Here is a 22,550-nt window from a genome sequence, read left to right as displayed (position 1 = left end):
AGAACAGCCATTGTGTTTCAGAAAGTGCAACCAGTGACTGTTGCACATTCCTTTCTTTTTCTCTCTCGCCTGCATGAAGTGGGAGACGACGAAGCCCACCGACAACTTAAGTCGGTTCGTGCACCCTCGCTTCCGCCAGAGGTCTTTGTCCTCCACCCATTTTATATTGCCTCCAGAACTTTGAGACTCTGTCAGGTTGGAGCCCCGAGACTTGGCCGCCTGATGTAAACAGTAGCCTGGTGTATTTATAAAGGGACTGGCAGGCCAACTGAATCATCTGGAAAATAACACTGACCGGGACTTGGGCTGTCCTCAACAGCACAAACACTCAGACTCATACAACATAAACATGGTCTCTCTCTCTCTCTCTCTCTCTCTCTCTCTCTCTCTCTCTCTCACTCCCCCTTCCTTTCTCTATATTCTTTCCCACCTTCTATCTCCCCTCCTCAGGCCACTTACCTCATTTTTTCAAGTGTGTTATTGAAATAACGGACGTCAAAGTCCTGCATTACACTTTTGAACATGTTAATGAATATGTTATGTGGATTGGTACATGTAACGGCACTTTCCTGGACCATCATTGAGAAGATGCACGTTAACGGTTGTCAGGGTTGGAGTCGTCGCCACTATGTCTTCGGAGGCTTTAACTCAACAGCAGCTAGCAGCACTTCCCAATTGGTCATATATGTCTTCCTCTGCAAATTGGAACTCTTCATTTCCCACAGGTGTGAGTGTGAATGGCTGTTCGTCTTTCAATGTGGCCCTGCGATGAACTTGTGATATATTCCAGTGTGTAACCCCGCCTTGGCCCTATGACAGCTGGGACTGGCTCCATATGAGGAAGGAATGGCCTCATTAGTTTTCACATAAACAGCGCTGCTTTGGAAAGCTGGATGGAAGATGTCGACGATGTAGACCAGAGATGTAGATCTAACTCCTTATTGCTGCTTGTGTGTGTGTGTGTGTGTGTGTGTGTGTGTGTGTGTGTGTGTGTGTTAAAACTGGTGAAAACTTTGAGAAATGAGAATGAACGCTCTGTGAACACAAAAAACATCCCCTGTGGCCACCAGGAAGGTGGTTGAGGGATGGAACAAAAACCCACTTGTTCACCTCATCAAGACCAACAATTCACATGCTGACACCCCTGACCTAAAATAAACCGGAAGTGCACCATTTACAGTTTAACATCCAATTTTGTATTCTTAATTCAATCTTTGCTCTATGAAAAAGGCACTTTAGCACAGAAGTCTATTCAAGAAGAAGCTTCATTAATTGGCTAATAACAGATACATAGTAAATATATGTGGTGAATTCACAGACTTTGAGTTCACGTCCAACACTGAACTGAATGCAAATGTCGACCGATCATCCCTGCAACCTTTGCGAGAGAAATTGTCCTTTCTCTAATGAGACAATACCAATGCATTTTACAACAGTAGTGCTAACGAGGCAATGAACCTTGTTACGATTGTGTTGCCTGCTGGCTTTGCTCCTTTGCCCCACGACATTCCGCGAGGGGAACTCGCTCTCCTCAGGTTTGCACAACTCCTGTCCTCCTGAGAACGTCTCCCGCTGCGTCGTCCCAACCTGTATCTGTCTCCCTGCATCAGCCACTTGTTGGTTGCCGTTCCGCCTGCTGTTCCTGTCTGTCTGTCTCTCTCTCTCTCTCTCTCCCTCTCTCCCTTTGTCGTCTATTTGACTCGGACCGATTTGTCCATCTGTTCAGTCTCCCGCTCTCCCTCGCTCTCTCTCAGCCGCTCTGTCGGCCCAGCTTTGCCGTGTCTTTCTTCGAGCCTGTCTGTCGTCTCGGCTGTGTGTTAGCTGCAGCGGAAGACGCCATGACATTTAAAAGAGCAGTATGAGCTGCCACCGCAGCCTCTGTAGGCCTAAATGTCACATCAGCCTACTGGTTATGGAGCTTCCTGGTGCTGGCTCTCTTTTGTGTTTTGTCGTCAGCTTCCTTTGGCCACAATTAATCACCCTAGTCACAAACCTTTGTTCTTTTACGGTTTCCTTGTAATACATTCATTCATTACATCTCGTCTGACCCTGAGTTTCACTGCTGTTTTCCATTTTTCTTGTGTATCTGTTTTATCTGCTGACTTGACGCGATACCTTCCTTTGTGTCCAGGATCATCCATGAGGACGGTTTCTCCGGCGATGATGTAAAGCAGTACAAGCCTGTTGTTTACAGCAACACCATCCAGTCCTTGGCTGCAATCGTGCGCGCCATGGATACCCTGGGCCTGGAGTACGGAGACAAAGAACGGAAGGTCAGCACCCACCACCCTCATGTACCACTGGCGTGCTAGATCTTTAGGTTGTAACACGGAACAATGACACCAAAGGGCTGGATAGACTTAAGACTTTCAAAGTGTGACGACTGCTCTTGTCCCTGAGGTTTAAAGAAGATCAGAATTGAGTCCCCACACAATATATATATATATATATATATATATATATATATATATATATATATATATATATATATATACATATATACATATATATATATATATATATATACATACATATATATATATATATATATACATATATACATATATATATATATGTATATATATATATATATATATATATATACATATATACATATATATATATATATGTATATATATATATATATATATATATATATATATATATATGTATATATATATATATGTATATATATATATATATGTATACATATATATATATATGTATATATATATATATATATATGTATACATATATATATATATGTATATATATATATATATATGTATACATATATATATATATGTATACATATATATATATATATATATATATATATATATGTATACATATATATATATATACATATATATATACATATATATATATATATATATATATATATATATATATATATATATATATATACATATATATATATATACATATATATATATACATATAGCTGCTGGACAGGCCACCAGTTGCACAGTTAAAGTCTTCAACCAAGTCCAGGACATTGAACTCGACCAGCTTCAGGTCCTTGCTTTGACCTCTCGAAATTAAATATAAAGTGATCATATTACATCGACGGGGGAAGGGATCGTTTCCGGGAGGCGATCATCGTTATTGTAGAAGGATGCCGTCAACCGCGGTGCATTAGTTTGAGTCTGTGCTCACGGCCTTTATGTATCACAGTGCACCGCAGCTGGAAGCTTCTCGCTGGAGAGCAAATGTCTTTGTAAAAGTGGGCGTTCCAGTTACAGGCTGACACTAACATTGCAAAACTTTAAAAATACTGGCTGGCTCTTTCCAAAGGAGTCTCAATCTGCTTTAATCGTGGTCATAGCAACTTGCTTTTAGAATTTGTAGTTCATGTGTGGAGAGCATTCGGATTTTCCTAGTTAATATCCCCACTGTTGATGAGGTTAGCATAGCTGAGCTGTGAATTCAGATGGGTGCAGCTGTGGGGGAGATCCAGTAGCAGGGCATATGTCATCCTGTCAGCTGGAGGTGGGATATCAGAGGTAGGACCTCATCTCTGTAGTGGTGCCAGATACTAGCCAGCAGTATCAGCAACAAGTAGGTCATTTGCAAAGAACATTGCCAAATACGAGTTAATGATTAGAAAGGTACATGTGGAAACAACACACATTTTTAGTTTTTATTTGTATACCTCCTTTCATTTCACAAATTCTACATCCATTTCTCCAAATGTGAGAGTAATGATGCATAAACTATTGATATAAGAATAATCAACACCCTATACTATTGTAAAATCAGTGAGCAGTACCTTGCTGCAGCCTTGGTGTAAGCCTCGCAAAACCTAATGTCCTCAGAAATGTGGGTACATATTTATGGAATTGGAACACAGAAAAAGATGAGGACCAACGTTTTGATGGGCATCACCTGGTGCTGCACCGTACTTGAAAGTGCCTATTACACGTTAAAGACCCCAGTCACTAAACATAGTAGTGACTCAACAATGTGAGAACTAGACTTTCATAATAATAGGTCTACAGATAGACTGAAATGACACCTGGAGTTGTTTCTTGCACTTTAGCCAAAGCTATGACGCGGATTGAAGGAGGGACTCCGGGGATCTGTGACAATGCCACAGTGCCACACGGACATTACCGGCATAGCACATCCGAACTTGGGTCGTGGCAGCTTCGGCTGATGCCAAGGCATTTGGCAGAGGATGCGAGCTGCGTTTCCGGCCGTTAAGGGCTGCGAACATGAGAGAGCTTGCGCGATTGCATTTGAAGCTGTTGGCAGCTCATTTCAGCTGCCAAACACCCCGGTGTCACTGTGAAGTATTGCCTCTCCACTCACGAAACACCACAAAAAGCCGGCTCAAACGAGAGCTGCTCACTGTGACTGACCACAGTGATTAATGCGCCTGAATGATGATAGGCCTAAAGAAAAAAGAAAATGTCTGACTGAAGTCATACTGAGCTGATGAATTAGCATTTTCCTTTTTGTAAAAACATTATATTAACCTTTGAAATGGTCAGATTGTTCGGTCTAGCTGTCAGTAAGAACATTTGAACAATGTCCACTCCATACGAAAATAAGTCATTGAAGGCGCTCATCATCAATTCATAGAAAACAATGTGTGTTTGTCACACGAGTCAGTTGATTTACCACCACATGGATTATTAACTTTAACAATGTGTGAATGGCTGATAGGCAAACAGCTCCCCAACCTCCCTACTAACAATTAAGCCATACTGCTGGCTGAATCACATGTTGCAGGGTGGGGGTGAGGGGTGTGGTCTAACTTGTTTTCAATAGTTGTGCTGTTTTTTCAGCTGTGGAAGAAATTCAGAGACTACGTCATTTTTTTCACTTATATTTGTTAGCGCCCTCAACTTCACAGCGGGCAGTAAATGTCAGCCTTCATTTAAAAAAAAAAAAACAACAACAACAACAAAAAAACAAAAAACAAAACTGCCTAAGCCAGCTTTGATTTTGAGGCCGATGCAAAAAACTAGCGGCATAGCCAATCATGCCCATGCCAACATTCCTTCATGCCAGTCTCCGTTAGCCCAGCCTCTAAATCCTCTCAGTACTAAAGCACACAAGTTTAGTATATAATACGCTAATTGAGGATTACAAGTCTAATCCACATGTGAGTGTCGGTTTACAATGGGGAGAGATTAATGTGAGATACAAGGACAATGAAGACTGCATTATGTAAGACTAACCCGTCTCTGGCCCTTTATGTGTAAAGACCTCAAATTTATCGTAATTGAGGACATTATATTCGTGCGCGCACGAGTGTGTTTTGCCATTTTGTGGCGTGCTTTTAATGTGAGGGCTTGAAAGGGAGCCTCAAATGGATGACATGGTCTTCCGCCGGGGATCGATGAACCCTGTAAATAGACCCTGTAAACTGTAACAGCATCGATACGCCACATCCACTCCAACTATATGCACACAAAACATCTAAATTCAGTTCCTAATTTTTGTCCTCATGATTTTTTTGTGTGCCTTCCTTTCTTGATTTTTTCGTTCTTTTTGCACACACACACACACACACACACACACTGAGAGAGAGAGAGAGAGAGGGGCACGTGTTATGGGCCTTAACCTTATCCAAAGGCACAGTTTATTTTAATCTCAATGAAGCTATTGATACCAGAGCACAGGGTTGAAATATCAACACATCTATTGATCGAGATATAATATGTGTTTATCAGTGCGTGTTTGCGTGCTTCGGAGTTAAATTTATCTCAGTGTTGGATTTCGATTCGGAGGTGAAAGGAAGGGCCTGAGGTAAGATGGGTATTGTTGCCATAGAGGCCATCCAAGAGCACGGCAGCGGGCGCGTTTGTTAATACGGGTCTGTGACATGGTGGGGTGCAAGTGATGTGCGCACCGGGTGTTTGTATATTGAAATTTGCAATTGAAAGACACGGAATGGATGAAGACTCGGTTAGGAGGTCGGGGGGGGGATAAACGGACACATGCCTTTGCGACGTTTTGCATTAAGAATCTCCCGGGTACTTTCTTAAGTTACTTCTTCATTGATTTATTTTTTTGTGGACGAGTTTATGCCGGCATATCATTAGGGTAAAAACCTTTTTGAATACGATGCTAAAGTGGAGCAGAAGATTTGAGGCACTGTCTATTTTTTGGGGGATCTGGCTCCGAGTCCCAAGCGGACTGATACATAATGGATCAATGGCGCAGATCCAGAATGGGGGGAAACATTTACACATCCAATAAGTGCATTTTCTTTCCACCCCATGCCCATTAAAAGATTGATGAATTGAACGCTAATGTGATCCATCCAACACCCCCCCCCCCACCCACACCCCCGTCGTTTTCACTTACAGTACGTTTGGCCCCTGTGTGTTTTCCCAGCCTCAAACGGTTGCTGTGGCAACCCATTGTTTTGCCTCGCTCTCAACACATTCCGCGAGCCCATGTCCAAGGGCGGCTTGACACACACTCACATAGCATACACTCACTCAGTGATAGCGGGCCTGAAATAGACTGCGCGTTGTGACTGCTGCACAAGACAGTTTTCACTCTGACTTCCGCGGGGATGAAGCTGCTCGCTTTGAGCAGCTTTCAGTCGAGTCTTTGCAGACTTGATGGGAGTTTGGCCGCAGCAACAGTTCCGACCGCAACATGTTGTGTTCATATTGAATTCACCTCTTCATTACGTGCTTGTATTTTGCATGGCTAACAATCTGCTGCTATTAATCTGACGTGACAGAAAAAGACAAGTGTGTGTGTCATAATGGAAACATACACCTGATGTTATAGTTAATGCTTTAAGCCCCCCTGGGGGGCATAGAGTCACGTCTGGGGGTGTGCGAAACACTGGGTGGGAGGGAGATGGGACGCCCGGGGGAACTGATGATTTCACGTCGGAACTTTTTCCACGGCGGAACAATTAACAAAAAGTGTTCAGTAGGTTGTAGCTATGAAAAATGCTGCTCAGGTACACAGGTGGGGCGTGACAGAGAAAGTTTGGGAACCACTGCCCTAATGCCATGCGAATGCCATGGGGTCAAAAGTCAACTTTGTCCTAGAGAGACATGGGGCCACTTCCAGGTTCATCGGGATCCCTCAAGACACAGCCACGTCAAATTTGGGGCCTCTAGGGGGGCATGAAAAATTTTCTTCCTCCAAGGTGGGGCGTGACAGAGAAAGTTTGAGAACCACTGCACTAAGTTCAACTTTTCCAGTTCTTTTTCTTATAAAAATGTCACCCTTTCAAGAGCACTACCTTTCTCTTGTTTTATGAATCATATATTAATTTCATTTAAATGTATTGTCTAAATAAATACTGAAAACTCTGTGGACACCATGGCAAGATAGAGAGTCGTACCAGTCATAATAATAAATAATAAGAATGAACTTTATTTATACTGCGCTTTACATCAGACAAATGATCTCGAAGTGCTTATTGGGCATATAACCATGAGAGTAACATTTCAAAAAGTACTTAAACTAAGATAAAATAGACAACATGAATGGCAACAATATATCTAAAAGATAAAATACAACTAAATAGAGTAAGCAACATCAAAAAGGAAAAAAAAAAAAATTCTAAAAAAAAAAAAAAAGTCACACCTTCAACTAGAATTTAAGGCACGAGGCCTTTGTAAAGCGCTTTGGGGTACCGTGTAGGTGCTGGAAAAAGCGCTATATAAGTGCAGTCCATTTACCATTGTGAACAATAAGTGGAGACAGGATACAAACTACACGGAGTACTCGAGTATGGTTATGTAATGTTCATACAAGTCTAATGTAGTAGCCAGAGTTCCTTTCTTTCCTGAGTAAAAGCCAATATGTACGTTGGTCCCTGGTTTCTAATTCTCGACCGCTAATTGCCTCATTGTGTCTGCACAGCGAGCGGTGTGATGAAAATTCCCTCGTGTACCACGATAGGTTTATTTTACCTTATTTGTTCAACATCGGCAGACCTGCCCACTGGAAATAACTCTGAAGACAGATTTTGAAGGCAGGTTGTCAGCACTGAAGCCACTGGCAGCCAGAGACGCCTGCTTTACGTTCCCTCCGTCAATAATAAAATGCATTTCTTTACCCGCCATTATTTTAAATTGGATTTCTCCAATTACCCTGTCCCGAAACAGAGAGAGAGAGCTGATAGTTGGTTGGGACGAATCCCTTGTCTCTCTTGTCACAGTGTTGCCTCTTAACACACAATAGAAAGCCTCAGCGAGCGGCGCAGCGGAGGAAATGAAGGACGCAGCTGCTGCTAGACTGCGGCGCGCCGGGGCTGACATGAGAAAAACACTTTGCGTCTCAATGGACTCTTTACGGGGAGCGTAGGGAACGATGAGGAACAGTGGGATGAGCGGCATAAAGGTATGAGTAGGTTTGGAGTGGGGCGGGGGGAGGGGGGGGGGGCGTAGTGAGGGCAGACGGGTTGATGCCTGTTGTTGTGGAAACCAGCCCGCTGTCCTCACGGGCGAGTGTGCGGACGTGCACGTGCGCGCGCACACACGAACAACGCCCCGCTGATTCGAGTGCTCCCACTGCTCGTTAGAGAATAAACAAGCAGCGCGCACATGTGCCCGCTTCGTGTCCCGTCCCGGTTCCTTTTGAGATGTTGGCAGTTTTTGAGGGCATTTGAAGATTTGCATCAACTACGAGGTGCGAAAAGCCAAACGTTGTTTATCACCTTGGGTCGTATTAAAACCGCTAGTCAACGTCAGAAATCTGTCTAAGGGTTCTTTCCTACCTCCTGGAAGAAAGGAAGAAAATAAAGAAAAAGGAAGGAAGGAAGGAAAGAAAGAAATTAAGAAAGGAAGGAAGGAAAGAAAGAAAAGAAGCAAAGAAAGGAAGGAGGAAGGAAGAATGAAAGTAAAGAAAGGAAGTAAGGAAGGAAGAAAGAAGGAAAGGAAGGAAGGAAAGACATTTTCCCAAATAAAATCACCTCACTGCATTGTATTTGTTCTGATTCCTGATAGTGTCACCTGTCAAAATGCAAAATATGACTCTATTTCATTCAAATTGAGAGCGTCAGTTCAGATTACTTTGAAATTAGTCAGTGAGGGAAAACACTGGCAGTGATTGTGTCACTCAGAAGGCTTCTCAGCCAAACGCTCTCGTCGAGGACGCTGCCCCTGACTCTGCAACACCATTTCTGGTGTTCAGATCATTTTTGATCTGGCAATTTTTGTTATTATTGCGAATAAACACTATAGACTCCAGAAACCAGCTCACTAGATTTTGTGTATCCACGGCTCGTGCACGCGCACCGCGTTATCCACCACCCAGCCACCCTGGAGGCGGAGGGGCCCCGTCGTTTGCAGCTGAATTATAAAATTCAAATCCGATGCCTTGCGGTGCTGAAAATATCCCCAGAACTTATTGCCCCTATCTGAATTCCCGCATTGTTGTGTGACCCAATTTATCCGTAAAGGGAGATGGGAAAACGACTGCTGCTTTCTTGCGGAAGAACATTAATTTTTGAAAAGACTTGAGCCGAGCTAAACGGGTGCGGGGTGGGGATCACCGCGGCGCTGAGTCGTTGAGGAAGAGCGTAAACCATGTTGTACTTTGGTCCATAAAATTTTAAGGGAAGCCCACCTGACTGCGCATTTCATAATTAGAGTCGCTGTCATGCGGGCTTCTAGAAAAAAATAGCGGCGCAAATTGGCAGCTAACTAGGAATGAGAGCCTTGTTGCTTTATGTATATTCTTATACATACTGTATGAGAACTGTTCTTAGGGTAGAAAGGCCAAATGACTTTTATTGTTCTGCGATTGTACACTTCTGTTAACGTGTCTATGGGCAGCGTATTAAGCTTTTACCAAAAGAAAAATCATAAATCAAGCCAGATTTTACACACTGGACATTTTAAATTGCAGCATCCACTTTGTGTGTATGTCTGTGCGTGTGCGCGTGCGCGTGTGTGTGTGTGTGTGTGTGTGTGTGTGTGTGTGTGTGTGTGTGTGTGTGTGTGTGTGTGTGTGTGTGTGTGTGTGTGTGTGCGTGTGCGTGTGTAAAAAGAGAGGGGAAGACATTACAGATTAATTCCAGCCAGGTTGAGAAGGTCATTACACAGACACAGTCGTTTGAAGTTTTTGTGCACTTCCGTGTTGCAGCCCGAGTGTGTGTGTGCGCGCGCGTCTGCACGCTATTGAAGTCCTCCAGTCGGCCGCTTACCTGCACTGCCGCTCTCCCTTTGATTTCCGGCCCTCCATTCCTCCTCGTCCGAGGCCCTCCCCCGCTCTCCGCCCTCCACCTATCCCTCCTCATCTCCGCATCCCTCATATCATTGTCTCGCAGACTTTTCCTCCCCCCCTAATGAGCCGTCGCTCCATGTTTCCCCCACCGCTTTCATCTGCTCGCGCTTCTCCCCAAACCCTCCGTTCCGCCCCCTTCTGTCAATTCCGGTTTCAGCCGCACTCCCTCTCGGCTATCCGCGGTATCGGCGCGGTCCCTTTCCGATCGCGCCGTCAAACGCATTGAAAATCAATGGGCTTCGGCCCCCGTCGAAGGCATCTGCTGGGCTCGATCCGCAGAGACGCTTCACTGCCTTACCTTCCTGATGGCGAGAGGTCATTTTCATCTGTAGATTTGCCGCAGCTGGCTAATTACCACACACTCCAGCTCAAGCTGTGTGCGTGCGCGCGTGTATGAGGTAAGTGCACGTGGAGAGACAGAGATAAATATAGCATAAGGCAAAGAAGAGAAGATGGAGGTAAAGAGTCGGCCTCACGAAAGTGAGATGCAGAGCAGAGAGATGAAGCAGCGTATCCTAGCAACAGAGGGGGGGGGGGGGGACACCATCCCGTACCTGAAACAAAGGGTTTGTGTGTGTGTGTGAGAGAGAGAGATAAATAAGAGCAGAGCAGGTTTGAGATTTATTTTATTGCCATGTACGTCTCACCATTAAAAAAAAAAATAATAATAATTTAGACCAGTGGTTCTCAACTGGTGGAGTCTCAGGACCCACATTTTGTTCCTTACCATGAAGTTGCGGTCCAAATTTATTCCACAAAAATCAAAACGCGAGCCCGCTTTCTGTCATGTCTAGTAAATGAATTATTGTAATTGTTTAATTGTGTGTCCTGCGTTATAAATGACCAACATTTTCTCTATAAATATATTGATAAAGAAAAAGGGTGCAACCCCAATCCAAACAGCTCCGCCACCCACTTTTGGGTGGCAACCCACCAGTTGAGAAACACTGATTTAGACACATGTTAACAAAAGACAAACAGCTGTCTTTAGGTTTCGGTGTTAAGTTCATTTAGGACCACAGCATTTATACAAAAATCACAGTGATATATAAAAACACAACACGATAGGAAACATTTAGAAAAATGTGTCTGTGTACGCTGGCTCCTTTAAACAAAAACACCCACTTAAACATGTTTTTATCAGGATGCCCAGCCCAGTGGCAGCGTCCTACGGTAGACAACCCTGACCAACCTCAGTAGCACCTGATGGTCGGAGGGACCGACCAGAAACTAAACGTGCACATTTGGCAGATTCCCTGCCGCTTCCCCCACAGTCCAAATACACGCCGCTTTGGCAAAGTGGCCTCCGTGTGTTGCCAGTAGGTGTGAATGTGTGCATGTGTCGGTCAGTGTGTGCGCACCTGACCCCCATGTCAGACTGGCACACAGCGACTGTAGACTGGGATCCTCTCCAGCATCTCGTGACCCCTGAAGCCAGTAAGCTCTTTGGAAGAGGTTTGATCCCCTCACTGACATTGCAGCCATTCATAAGTCAGGATGGAAACAAGCTTTGTGCAGCGTCTCCCAAAGAGTGAAAATGGAGCCTCGTGTCACCCATCCGCTGTCTGGGGCAACACCTTTTGTATCTATCAACAATCATTTTTATTTATTAGCCTTGAAAAAAAAAGGCTAGTTTTCTTGATCTCAACTTCCAGTGTCTGTAATGTTGAAAGAACGCATGTGTGGTATCTAGGCTTTGGATTTTGAATTGCTGTGGCTTTGTCATGCTATGAGTCCAGAAGAGCTGTTGTGTTGGGACTGGATATGTCCTAATTAAAAGCCGAAATCCCAGCGCTTCAGTCTGCTTTTAACTGGCTACAACAGAAAGAGGCCATTTCCCATTTCTTATTTTTCATCTCCTTAAATCCTACTGTTTGTGTCCCCTCATCATCATGTTTGTTTTGTCCTACCTGTCACCAAGTATAGTCCTAAATGTATTCCCAGTCTTTTGGCATCCCAATGAAAATTGGTTTTCAACTCATTATCCTAGAATTCTTGCATGCACAGTGTAATGAAATGTTGCAATTCTTTTTGCCATGCATAAAATCAGCTTGTAGAGAGATAAAAATGACCTGTTTTGCCAGTCAATCAAAGTTCACTTTGACCTGACTGTATTATGAAATCAAAAGGATTTGAACAATTGGGAAAAAAACTGTGATTTCTGTTGTGTGGCGCAATCTGCTGTAAGTCTGCAAAGCTACCCCAAAGAAAGACATTCTTGTACTAAAAATTTTGGCGAGTGGGCTTGATCGGCTTTGAGTTGGATCGTTTGTGTTTTCTTTAAAAAGAAGAGAAAAAAAAAGTACAAAGTGGCAAAACAAGGCTTTGATTCCTGAAGTTCGTAGGAGTCAGGCCATCATCTCGTTCTCGGAATGCACAAGCACAAGAAAAAAATCCTGCCGTCTCCCTGCAAGAGCAGTTTAATAGGAGGTCGTTTGTTTGTAGAATTGAATCCTCCTTTCTTTATGCAAAGCAACCATTTGCTCGAGGAAGCTGCCGGCGGTTTGTGCGTGCACTTGTGTGCTGTTGGAGTTGTTTTCTCCTAATGCTGCGCACGAGTTACCTCAGGGATCAGGATCTCAGGTGCTGAGAGAGAGGGAGAGGGAACACGCTCCACTCTCCCACGAGAGGTGTGGGGGAAAAAAAGTGAAGATAGAATATTCTCCCTTAGGTGCCGTGGCAGCGATGGGGACGGGAGAGGGTCGAGCGAGAGGTGCCGAGGAAGAACAGAGAGGGTCCCTAGGGGCTGAACATGCCTGTGCGTGGTCATTCTTGTGTGTGTGTGTGTGTGTGTGTGTCTCATGTTGAGGTATCCTGGCTTTATAGATCTGTGCCACCATATTGTCAGCCAGATGTGACCACTTACAGTGCGTTAGACCCCCCACCCCCCCATTGAGATCATAAAGGGACCTAATGACATCAGGATCGCTCGCGTCTGACCGCGAGCTGTTGGGAAAGAGAAGTGGCGTGACTGAATAATTCAATCCCCTGTGTCTTTCAATGTTCCTGGACCAGCGTTATTCTTAGACAGACGCGTCTACTTTCGTGGGAGGCTTCTCCCGCCGGCTTGAAAATTCGAACGCGCGACGCTCGCGCTGTGTGCAAACTGCGGGGCCACGCGTCAGCATCACGCTCGTTCGTATGACATTGAAAGCGTCTGCCCGCGCGATTAGATTAGGCTGGAGTGAGTGTGCAGCTGAGTGATGACGAGAGAGAGAGAGAGGGAGTGAGAGAGAGAGAGAGAGAGAGAGAGAGAGAGAGTCCCTGCAGCTGCACCCTGATGCAGAAAAAGAGGACAGGTTTACAGTGAGCTTCTGAAGTGCATATGCGCCTTGTGTGCTGTAATGTTTTACAGCAATAAACGCCCCCCCCCAACCTCCCACCCTGTTCACAAAAGTCAGAGTGGAGTCCCTGAGACAGCAGCAGCAGCATACCCCCATGTACTGTACTGGCTGTTTATATGTGTGTATTGTAGTTGCCCATAAACTGTAGGCCTCCTTTTGGAAACACTTTCAAAGCCTTTAAGGTTTACACAGAACTAAAGCAGATAAGCTCCGACCCTTTTTTTTTTTTTTTTTTTTTTTTTTTGCTTTTTTTTTTTATTTTTACCAAAGTGTATTGCTGACACACATGCACGCGCGTGCAAAATCCTCATTACCATGTAATGACGTGAAAAGTTTCATGTCGTACGAGACAGTTTTCATGTAATGTCACAATAACAAGGCTCATAATCGCCTTACTGTGTGAAGTTTCTTGTTTTTCACATTTCTACCAGGTAATTGTCACCGTTTTGCAAGACAATTTTCATTTTTTAAGTGTGCTAATATTAACGTCATCCATCAATGCCAGCACCGCTGCCTGTCATTTTGTTATCATTTAGCCTAACGACATGAAAATCATCTTGGTGAAACGTTTTCACATAATTATGTAAATTTAAGCTTTTTTTTTTCTGTCGTTTTTCATGCATGTTGTTTTAAAAAGAAAACTTGTTATTAGTGGGATTTTCCACCCATCATGTTTAAGGCATAATGCTTTTTATAGATACGATAAATCGCTGAACTGCTGTTTGCGCTCTTGACACGAGTATCACACACAGTCATTCCAGAGATCCTTGATGAACCGATGGCCGGTCTTCTTCCGCCATGTGATTGGCTTTGCCTTCTTTCCAAGTCTTCCAGAGATTTCGCTTTTCCGCGCATCCCCGTCACACTTTTGGAGCGTTGACGTCTTCTTTGCGGATGCTCCGTTGGCGACGTCTTCTCTCGCTCTGTTGTTCACTCTGCCAGCCAACCGCTGTGAAAGCTAATGAGGCCATTCTAAAAATATCCGCCCGCCTATAAGATAACTGTATCTGTGAAACAAATGATGGTTGATTTGTCGGCACTCAATATATGGGCGGTGCGCTCGCGAGCGTTCAGAGCGTGTAATGTAGAAACCCTTGGCAGTCTGACGATTTCACCGCTCTCCAAATAGACATTGATGGAATTCAAATATTGGCCGCACAAAAGGCCTGCAATCAGGCAGAAAACGGTGGCATGAACTATTTTTCCGAGACGGGCCTTTGGGAGGCTGAGTCTGCTGTGGCTGGTAATTAAGCCTCACCAAAAATAGACACCCAGTGTATGAGATTAACATATGGAATGAGTTGAGACAGTGAGACAGCCATTGTCTGAACTGTGAAACGCACGTTCACAACTTACAAATTGAAATCGATACTTCAGGTGTTAACAGTCATAGGTTCAAATATATAATATATATGTGTATATGTCTATACATACTGTACATATATATATATACATATATATATGTATATTTACTGTCAGAACTTTTGCATTGACAGATGTAAAGTCCTCCATTGTCTCACTGAAAGGCTGAGTGGCATTTCACTGATCAATCTCACACATAAGAAAAGCTTTTCGTTGTGTGAGAGCTGTCCTGGTTGTGCTGAAGGTGTGCCCCACGCATGCCAATCCACTTGCAGTCAGTAATTATGAGGCACCAAATCTTAAGTGGATAATTTCTATCCGGTTCATGCAACACAACAACAACAGAGGCTGAACGGGTGCACGCTTTTGTAGGTCACAAACAATTTGAAGTTTTAAACTTGGCGTCATTGGAGTGGGGAGCGCACAATGAGAAAGCAACTGCCTTAGTTAGTCTGATGGTGCGTTCCATTCAGCTGCCCTTTGGTATTCATACCCAGCCATTGTGTCACATCAAGGTTAACGGCAGTCCAGCAGTAAGTCAAAAAAGAAAGACAGTCCTAGCATTTGTTTTTTTGTTGTTTTTTTTTTAGCATAGGTAGGTAATACCGGCTAATTCCATCAGAGGTAGTCGGGTGCTAAATCAACACCAAATCATGCACGTGGTTACGGCTAGTGCCGCTTTAAGTCATAAACTGTAACGGCTGGTTGTACAACAAATAGAGGAGGAAAAATGTATTTTATTGATTGATCGACAGTTTTATTTATTGACCCGTCCCCACCGCCGCCCCACCCCCACCCCATGGGAGCAATGTGCGGCCGCTGTGATGCACTCGGGGAATCATTTGATGAGCTAAGCCTGGCTGCTGACCCTGGAGCAAACAGGCCACCACCTCTATAGCCTTTTGTGTATATATATGACCCTTCTGACGATGTAGCCCACGACCTTCCAGCTTCAGGGCGGACATGATGGATGAATTATAACAACTGAATTATAACAACTGAAAACTGACCGGGCTGGCAATATGGCAGCGCAGCGAGTCTTTTCCGGTGGCTACTCAAGGTACTGCAGTCAAAACCACCGTAAGGCCCAAAAAGTATTTTTCTTATAGACCGCAATACAAAAAGAAACCCCTGTAAAACGGCTGACAGGACGACTGTGACCTCACACGCGGTTCATCGCAAATATTTGCATTGCAGACTTTTAGTCATGGTCTGCCAGAAAGCCGTTTATTCCCAGCGTGACATCACAGCGTCATACGTGCTGCTGTCTCTCAGCTCGTTCTGATTGGCTGATGCGTCCTGGTGTATCACAGGAGTTACAGGGGCATGGTGTGAAGTGCGCATGCTCTATAGGCCACATAATGCGGAAGCCATGGGCCTTGGCAGTCCACAATACGGCGTTTAACTCTTTGTTCATTTAGATGGGTTAGTTAGCGCAAGTCGAATTGAAGCGTTGATTGACGGATCTGTCTCACCTCAAAACAAAGTCAGACTTTCTATCATTCAGACAGTGAGCAAGGAGAGCCAGTTGCTCTCTTTATGACAGCTAATAAAGTTGCCTGAATGCTCAGCTTTATTCGACTTTTTCCCTCTCTGAATCGCTGCCACATAATCTGTCACTTATTAGTATCGTTTTATCCGTTGATTACCACGACAAAGGTTGAACTTTGATATTTTTATTTTTTTTAATTTTTTTTTAAAAGGCACATCGGCATCATCCAGTGTGGGAGACGTTTGCGAGCAGGAAGCGCACGCCATAGCTGTCTCCCCGCTCTCTGCGAGCAGTCACGGCCACCTCATCCGTCATGATTACTGTATGTGTTTAGAATCCACGACAAATATTTGGACAGACAGTGCTTACCTTGTGGCCGTCACACATCGTTTGCTCTTTCAGCAAACACCAGGCGCAGATGCTGAGCCAGGGACCTTCTTAAAAGCTAAAAATTTTTCCCTGACAGAGCACACCTGCAATTACGAACTTCTGCTAAATTGACACCGACTCTTTGCTCCATCTGCCCCGGCTGGAGACGCAGTCGCATCTGAGGAGAGCGAGGAAGTGTTATTTTTCTTTGTCGTTTCATCCTCATTTCCTTCCCCCTTTTTCTTTTTGAGTTTTGCCCTGCTTTTGCCCGGTGACGCCGTCGCTCCCCGTCCCCATGCACAGAATAAACAGAGCTCTCAGGGAGCACACGCAGGGGAAAAGGGCAGTAAATGTGTGTTTGTGTGCATGCGTTTGTGCGTTCATGTGTATGTTCCCGCGGCCTTGTTCCCCGCGCCTGGAAGATTTAAATTATGAAAGATTTTTCAATCTATATTTGATGACCGCTTCCTATTAAGAAACCAGGCGTTTGCCACAGTGTTAAGGCTTCGGCGTCCGTGTGTTCGTAAGTGTGTGTGTGTCTGTGTGTGTGAGTGCATACATGCAGCTCTCGACAGTACGAAAGGTCGCCGCCTTTGAGTTCGTCCGCCTTGTTGCTGTGTGACGGTGTGTTCTTGTCTCGAGAGGTCAGCGAGTCCTCGCGCCGCCCTCGCATGAAGATCTGCTAAATAATTAAGAAAAGGCAGCATAATCTTTCTTCACGTGTGCGTGTAGAACTTAAGCAAAAATATCCAAATCCAAAAGGATTCCTTCCGTTATGGTAGCCTGTTCAGTAAGTTTTTCTAAAGGTTTTTATCTGTTTGTACTTTTTGATGTATTTATCTCATGCTACGAACAACATTGTTGGCAGTAGGTATGCTTGCTAGGTGCTATAGCTGCCGCACTAAAACGAGCCCTTCAGATTTCGCTCGACTTCCTACGTAGGAAGTTGAACTGATTGTCATGGTAACGCCTCTGTAGACGTTCTTTTCATCAAATGTGGCCAATTCGTTCACTGTGTCGGGGCTTGTATCTGCCCTAGCAAGGCCTAGCAGTAAGCAGCTGACCAATCACAAGGTGGAACCACGGATGGAGCAGGTAGGGGAGGGGGAAGAGAGGCTGAGTGAGAGAAACACTTTTTTGTAGGCCTGTACAGCACAAACCTTGTGTATTGTTCTACGTAGACCAAAAATTCAAAAAATTTCAAAATGTACTAAATCTCTTTATTTAAATCTGGAAAATGCAAGTATAGGTCCCCTTACATACCGGCAGAATTAGCTGTAATGCAAACGTGGAGGAACACGGAAATCAGTGAAAGTGCAAAAACGTGCAGAAAAATGTGTTGTGTTGTCAGTCAAGCAGTTCCAGTGCGATCACAAACTCCACCCAAAAGTTGACCTTTGCACACTCCTATAATATTGTTTAATCATTAGGCATTTTGAGTACATTTAGGGAGAAACATTTGCGAGCCAAACTTTTGCTGAGTTGCAGTCTTGCCAGCTGAAGTCACAGGAGAGCGTATGTCTTTGCTGCTGTCCTAGTTTTCATCCTGACATCTGGTGTTGGTTGTGTTCAGCAAAGCTGCGAGAGCAGGTGGATCATCTGGCAAACTGGGTCTGTCTTGCCAGCTTTTCTGCCGTCCAGCCGTTGTTCTCATTTCTGAGCTTGCCTCACTGCTGCTTTTTGATTGATGCTAGTTGAGTATCAGGACGAGAATATACAATTCCACGTCTGTTTACAGATGTTTAGATTTGATATCTGCTGCTAATGCCATGCAAGTCTATGGGGCCAAAAGTCAACTTTGTCCTAGAGACATGGGGCCACTTGCAGGTTCATCGGGATCCCTCAAGACACAGCCATGTCAAATTTGGGGCTTCTAGCCCATGAGGAACCCCGCAACCCTAACCCCAATTCCAGCAGTAACCCTAACCCTAACCCTAATTCCAGCCTTATCACTAACCCTAATGCCATGCAAGTCTATGGGGCCAAAAGTCAACTTTGTCCTAGAGACATGGGGCCACTTGCAGGTTCATCGGGATCCCTCAAGACACAGCCATGTCAAATTTGGGGCTTCTAGCCCATGAGGAACCCCGCAACCCTAACCCCAATTCCAGCAGTAACCCTAACCCTAACCCTAATTCCAGCCTTATCGCTAACCCTAATGCCATGCAAGTCTATGGGGTCAAAAGTCAACTTTGTCCTAGAGACATGGGACCACTTGCAGGTTCATCGGGATCCCTCAAGACACAGCCACGTCAAATTTGGGGCTTCTAGCGTGCATGAAAAATGTTCGTCCTCCAAGGTGGGGCGTGACAGAGAAAGTTTGAGAACCACTGTGCAGGAGAAACAATCAGCCACTGTTTTGTTTTGTTTTGTTTTGTTGTTTTTTTTTGCTGCCAATCCCCATCTGAGCGCAAATGAGTCAGCCTGCCGCTGTTTCTCAGGATTTCACTCAAAATTCACCGCAACTTTCATCACACAGATCTCCAGTGCATGCAAGGGACTGATGTGACACCCAAATAGATATCCAAAGGTGCTTCTTGAAGCGTCACAGCACACTTGATAATAATTATGAGAAGAACATGTTCCCCCCCAATCCCGCTCGCATGTTTCTGCTCCCTCCGAGATGCAAGAGAGGGGATGATTACACACCTTCGCTGAGGTGAACGCCCATTGTCCCCAAAAAATGTAGAATTACCCAAAATAGGATTTATTTTGATGCCGATGAGTAATGTACCTTTTGACGTCTTGCTGGCATGACTCACAGAGTGGCAGAGTTAACTAGTCTTTCTATCTGCTCGCCTTGTTGGGGATCATTCTACTCTCACAGCCTGTTGAATGGCCGTCGTGGATCGGCTAGTGAGCCCGAACTGTTCTGAAGCGAATGTTAATATTAAATAATTAGCAAGTTGCAAAACTAGCAAGTTTTTGTCTGAATTAATGTAGATTACACGTTGCTTTACTCTAAAAAGAAGTATAGAATTTAAGCAAAAAATAAGAAAAAGAAATTGTCTCCTTCACACTTTGGTTGTGTCACAAAAACAGATTTCAAAATAGCAGCCTATTTGTTTTAGTTCATGTACCATTTTCTTTTTTTATTAGAGCATTAATGTTGCATATTTGAAGCATCTCTGTTGAAACGTAGTGATTGTGAAAATAGTGAGAAAAGGCAGTTGAAATTGAAATCGTACAGGGAACTAGGACAGAGGCATCGCCACTGTTTCCACCTAAAGCGTTCACACGTTTTTTTTTATGGATCACAGCTCATCCAGAACATAAAATGGAAATGTGCACGCCCTGGGACAAGCAAGTGTTTACAGTGCCTACTGTGGACCTCAGATTTAAAAAAAAAAAAAAAAAAAAAAACTTTAGTATAAATGCTTCACTGCTTAAGAAGGATTCAGTCACTACAGTAGCCATTCATTTAATTAGTGAAGTGAATCAGCTCTAATATAAATATTCATGTTATGAATATAAATGTTTCCATCATTCCTCCACTTCCACATCCAATAAATCCACAATTTATTTGTGATTTCACCATCATTCGTCTAATACAGCACAGGTTTGGTTACTTTTTTCTTATTAGGGGTTAATACTTTCTGACAAGAGTTGTTAGTCCTCCGGATGTTTTGCAAACTGCAGATGTGAGTAAGTCGTGTATATGTGTAGGAGGACGGTGCTGTATCGTGAATGATTGACTGGCCTCGGTCCTCTGTCTCTGAAAATGAAAACTGACTCAGTGGTTTTCTAGACCGCCGCTGTCTTCCCTGATCTGCACAGGCGATTGCACGCAGTAGTGATGCACGGCAGCAGCCTGTAGACATGCTCCCCGCGCCCGCAGTATACGTATACGCTCGCTTACACGAGTGCACACGCGGCAACCCGGTGGTCCCTCGGCTAATAATGCTCCTTGAAGGACGCAGCCTCGCTCTTATGCAACAAAGCCCAGACGGACGGAGAGCTGCGGTAGAAATGAAAGCTGTGAGAGAATGTTGGGAAATACAGCGCAGGGCTGAGAGGAAGAACAAATGGCGCTAAGCAGCCTGAAGAAAAACAACAACAGCTGCCTGTTTAGGATAGAGAAGAAGTCCAACATTTCCAAGTTGTGATCTTTGGAGAATTAGTAGTTTTTTGAGTAGAGCTTACGATGTCAGCGATGGCATCCAAATAGTGAAGTGCGTGTTTTGACGAGAACGGGCAACCCATTCGGTTTTGCTGGTTAATTGACGTTAGTTGACGCCGAGCCTCGTGCGCTCTCATCTTTTCAATTCCTGAATTGAAATTCCTTTCTGAAAGACAGCCACCCCCTGGGTAAAATGTCACACACTGAGCAAAGGCTTTTGAAAGCCTTTGTCGGCATCACCAACCTGGCAAGTGGCAGCATGAGATGAGGAGATACCTTTAATTAGGCATTAGTGCCAGGAAGTCAAATAGCTGGGACCAGTTGCGTCTTAAAATAGAATGAAGAAAATCTTCTGTCGCATTATTCTAGTCGGTGAAGAACATGAGTCAGTTACACTTTCAGTTTTTTGTGGTAGATTATCAATGCCTGAGACATTTATATATAGACACCTGAGTATATGTTAATGGAGGCTGGATGAAGTGAAGTGTTTTCACTTTTATTATAATTGTAATAAATGTTATAATTTATTAAATCTAAATATTACAAAGAAATAGAAAAATGCGATCAGATATTATTATTAATGTTATTAATGTAATGTAATTATAGTATTATAATAAGCGTCATGCCAAAGCCCAATAATAAACAACAAGTTAGTTCCACCTTTGTGGAAAATGACACCCATAAAGGTCAGTGCAAACAATAACTCAAGAATCATTATATATTTATTGACCTGTCAATGGAAGATGAGAATTTGCTTGTAGCTATTAGCAGGTGCACTGTATCAGATGGTAACATTTACATTTAACTGTAAGTTCATTTATATGTAATTTTGGATGATATGAACGATCAGTTAGACGGTAATGAATAAGACCATGACGTATGCTGATGGCAACGCTGGTCACATGTTTAGACGAGGACTCGTAGCTCTCAGAGGGTAAAGGTCAAAGGTTTTCCAAATCCTTGGTTCTCCACTTGGGTCCACGAACGTCTAATCCCTGTGAAGTCACTTGTGACATTGATGTGTGTGTGTGTCTGTGTGTGTGTGTGCATACGTGTGTCTCTGTGTGAGAGTGGCCATGGCATTTAGAGGCTAATCAATGGCCTGCTGACTACCGCTGCTAATTGAAGGTTAGCAGATATCATCAGCGCGACTCTCTATCTCTCCGTCTCTCACTCACTCTCTCTCTTTTTTCTGCGCTTTTTTTCTTTCCGCATACGACTAATAAGTATTCGCGCGGCGCACGTGCTGAGATGCATTGCGCCCAAATTCCACACCATCACTTCTTCCCGGTGATTGTGTTGTGCAAGACGCGTTTCAGCGCACAGCGTAGGAATTCAGGTTTGCATCGTCTGCAGCTGTTGCGTTACGTTACGTGACCGCCACATGTGGACTTCGCACACTTCGCAGACTCTTAAGGTCGATGGAGCGCGTCGGAAAAGGCAACGCGCCTCTGTTGTTTGCCCGCTCACGTCCGCTCGCCTTTCGCTCGCCAGCACATTATGCAAAACGCGGGAGGGAGGAAGCTCTCCGTCCCTTGAATTCTACGAGGAGAAACCGCCAGGGTTCAAGTGTACGGACCCAGGCGCTGTTTGCATTAACGGATTGCCCTGAAGCGTTTGCAGA

The 22,550-nt window shown here is 44.2% G+C and overlaps 1 protein-coding gene across 6 annotated transcripts in view; it reads left to right on the top strand.

The window, feature by feature from the left end:
• Positions 1 to 22,550, top strand: part of gnao1a (guanine nucleotide binding protein (G protein), alpha activating activity polypeptide O, a) — a 78,216-nt gene that overhangs the window by 16,029 nt on the left and 39,637 nt on the right. For all 6 annotated transcript variants that reach the window (XR_012928712.1, XR_012928711.1, XR_012928710.1 and 3 more), the window contains exon 3: positions 2,132 to 2,273. Coding sequence is in view for 2 of the 6 variants with exons in the window: in XM_076042746.1 (XP_075898861.1) it covers positions 2,132 to 2,273 (142 nt within the window). In the remaining 4 variants the exon portion in view is untranslated. The remainder of the gene's footprint in view (positions 1 to 2,131; positions 2,274 to 22,550) is intronic.

Source organism: Nelusetta ayraudi, unplaced genomic scaffold (genome assembly GCF_046127955.1).
Source record: "Nelusetta ayraudi isolate G7.1 ecotype Tasmania unplaced genomic scaffold, CSIRO-AGI_Nayr_v1 ptg000071l, whole genome shotgun sequence".
NCBI classification, from domain to species: domain Eukaryota; kingdom Metazoa; phylum Chordata; class Actinopteri; order Tetraodontiformes; family Monacanthidae; genus Nelusetta; species Nelusetta ayraudi.
The sequence above is the reverse complement of the archived record's forward strand: the minus strand, read 5'-3'. Positions and strand labels throughout refer to the sequence as shown.